Source organism: Calidris pugnax, unplaced genomic scaffold, assembly GCF_001431845.1.
Source record: "Calidris pugnax isolate Ruff unplaced genomic scaffold, ASM143184v1 C14660764, whole genome shotgun sequence".
NCBI classification, from domain to species: Eukaryota; Metazoa; Chordata; class Aves; order Charadriiformes; family Scolopacidae; genus Calidris; species Calidris pugnax.
Window position 1 is genome coordinate 1 of NW_015093225.1, and position 1,047 is coordinate 1,047.

Below are 1,047 nucleotides of genomic sequence, written 5' to 3' on the forward strand. Positions count from 1 at the left end.
CCCCCAGGTGGGTGGTGGGACCCTGAGCAGTTGATGGAGACGGGGGGACCCAGGCAGGGACCCTGAGTGGGTGGTGGGACTGGGACAGAACTGGTCCCAAGGTGACCCCGGGCTCTTCCTTGCAGAACGGCAAACACGACGAGGCCTGGATGGTGCTGAAGCAGGTCCACGACACCAACATGAGGGCCAAGGGCCACCCCGAGAGGGTCTTCTCGGTAAGTTGTCCCCCCCACCCCACCCTGGGGCTGAGCCTTTGGGCACCCAACAGCCTGGAGGAGGCTCCAAATCTTCACCTCCAGGAAAAGCACCACCTGGAGAGGGGTTCAGTTTACCAAGGGGGGGGAAACTGAGGCACGAGGTGGGGACGGGTCTCACCTGGGACCCTTGGCTGAGGCTGGTGCTTCTTGGTGTCCCCAAACTTTGTGTCCCCTCCCACCCCACCTCCCCACAGGTGACCCACATCAAGACCATCAAGAGGGAGGACGAACTCATCGAGATCCAGTCGGACACAGGAACGTGGTACCGGCGCTGGCTCGTCCGATTCCTCAACCTCTCCCAGCAGGTGAGGCCAGGTCCTGTCCTGGTTGGGGGGGGGACACGGACACCCCCACTCCCCACAGTGTCCCTTTGTCACCTCCCGTGTCCCCCCCACCCCTTATCCCTCCCCCCCTCTAGGTCTGGAGCAACTTCCAGCAGTGCTTCGCCCCCGAGTACCGCCGGGTGACGCTGATGATGATGGCCGTGTGGTTCACCATGTCCTTCAGGTGGGACCTGGAGGGGGGACACGGACACCCCAGGGGGGCTGTCACCCCACGGCACCCCGATGGGGCTGGCAGCACTGGGAGGGGAGTGGGATGGGACTGGGAGCAGTGGGGTGGGACTAGGGTAGGATGGGCAGCACTGGGATGGGAGTGGTGGCACCAGGATGGGACTGGGATGGGACGGGCAGGACTGGGATGAGATTGGCAGCAGGATGGGCAGGACTGGGATGGGATGGGCAGGACTGGGGTGAGACTGAGATGGGACTGGTAGCACTGGGATGGGACT

The 1,047-nt window shown here is 64.1% G+C and overlaps 1 protein-coding gene across 1 annotated transcript; it reads left to right on the plus strand.

Annotated features, from left to right (window-relative positions):
* Positions 1-101: 101 nt before the first annotated feature.
* On the plus strand, positions 102-764 carry LOC106900678 (synaptic vesicle glycoprotein 2A-like; the record flags this gene model as incomplete). The annotated part of the gene is made up of 3 exons (XM_014962828.1): positions 102-215; positions 452-562; positions 676-764. Coding segments are annotated over 3 exons (314 nt in total), but the record flags the coding sequence as incomplete, so codon positions are not given.
* Positions 765-1,047: the final 283 nt, after the last annotated feature.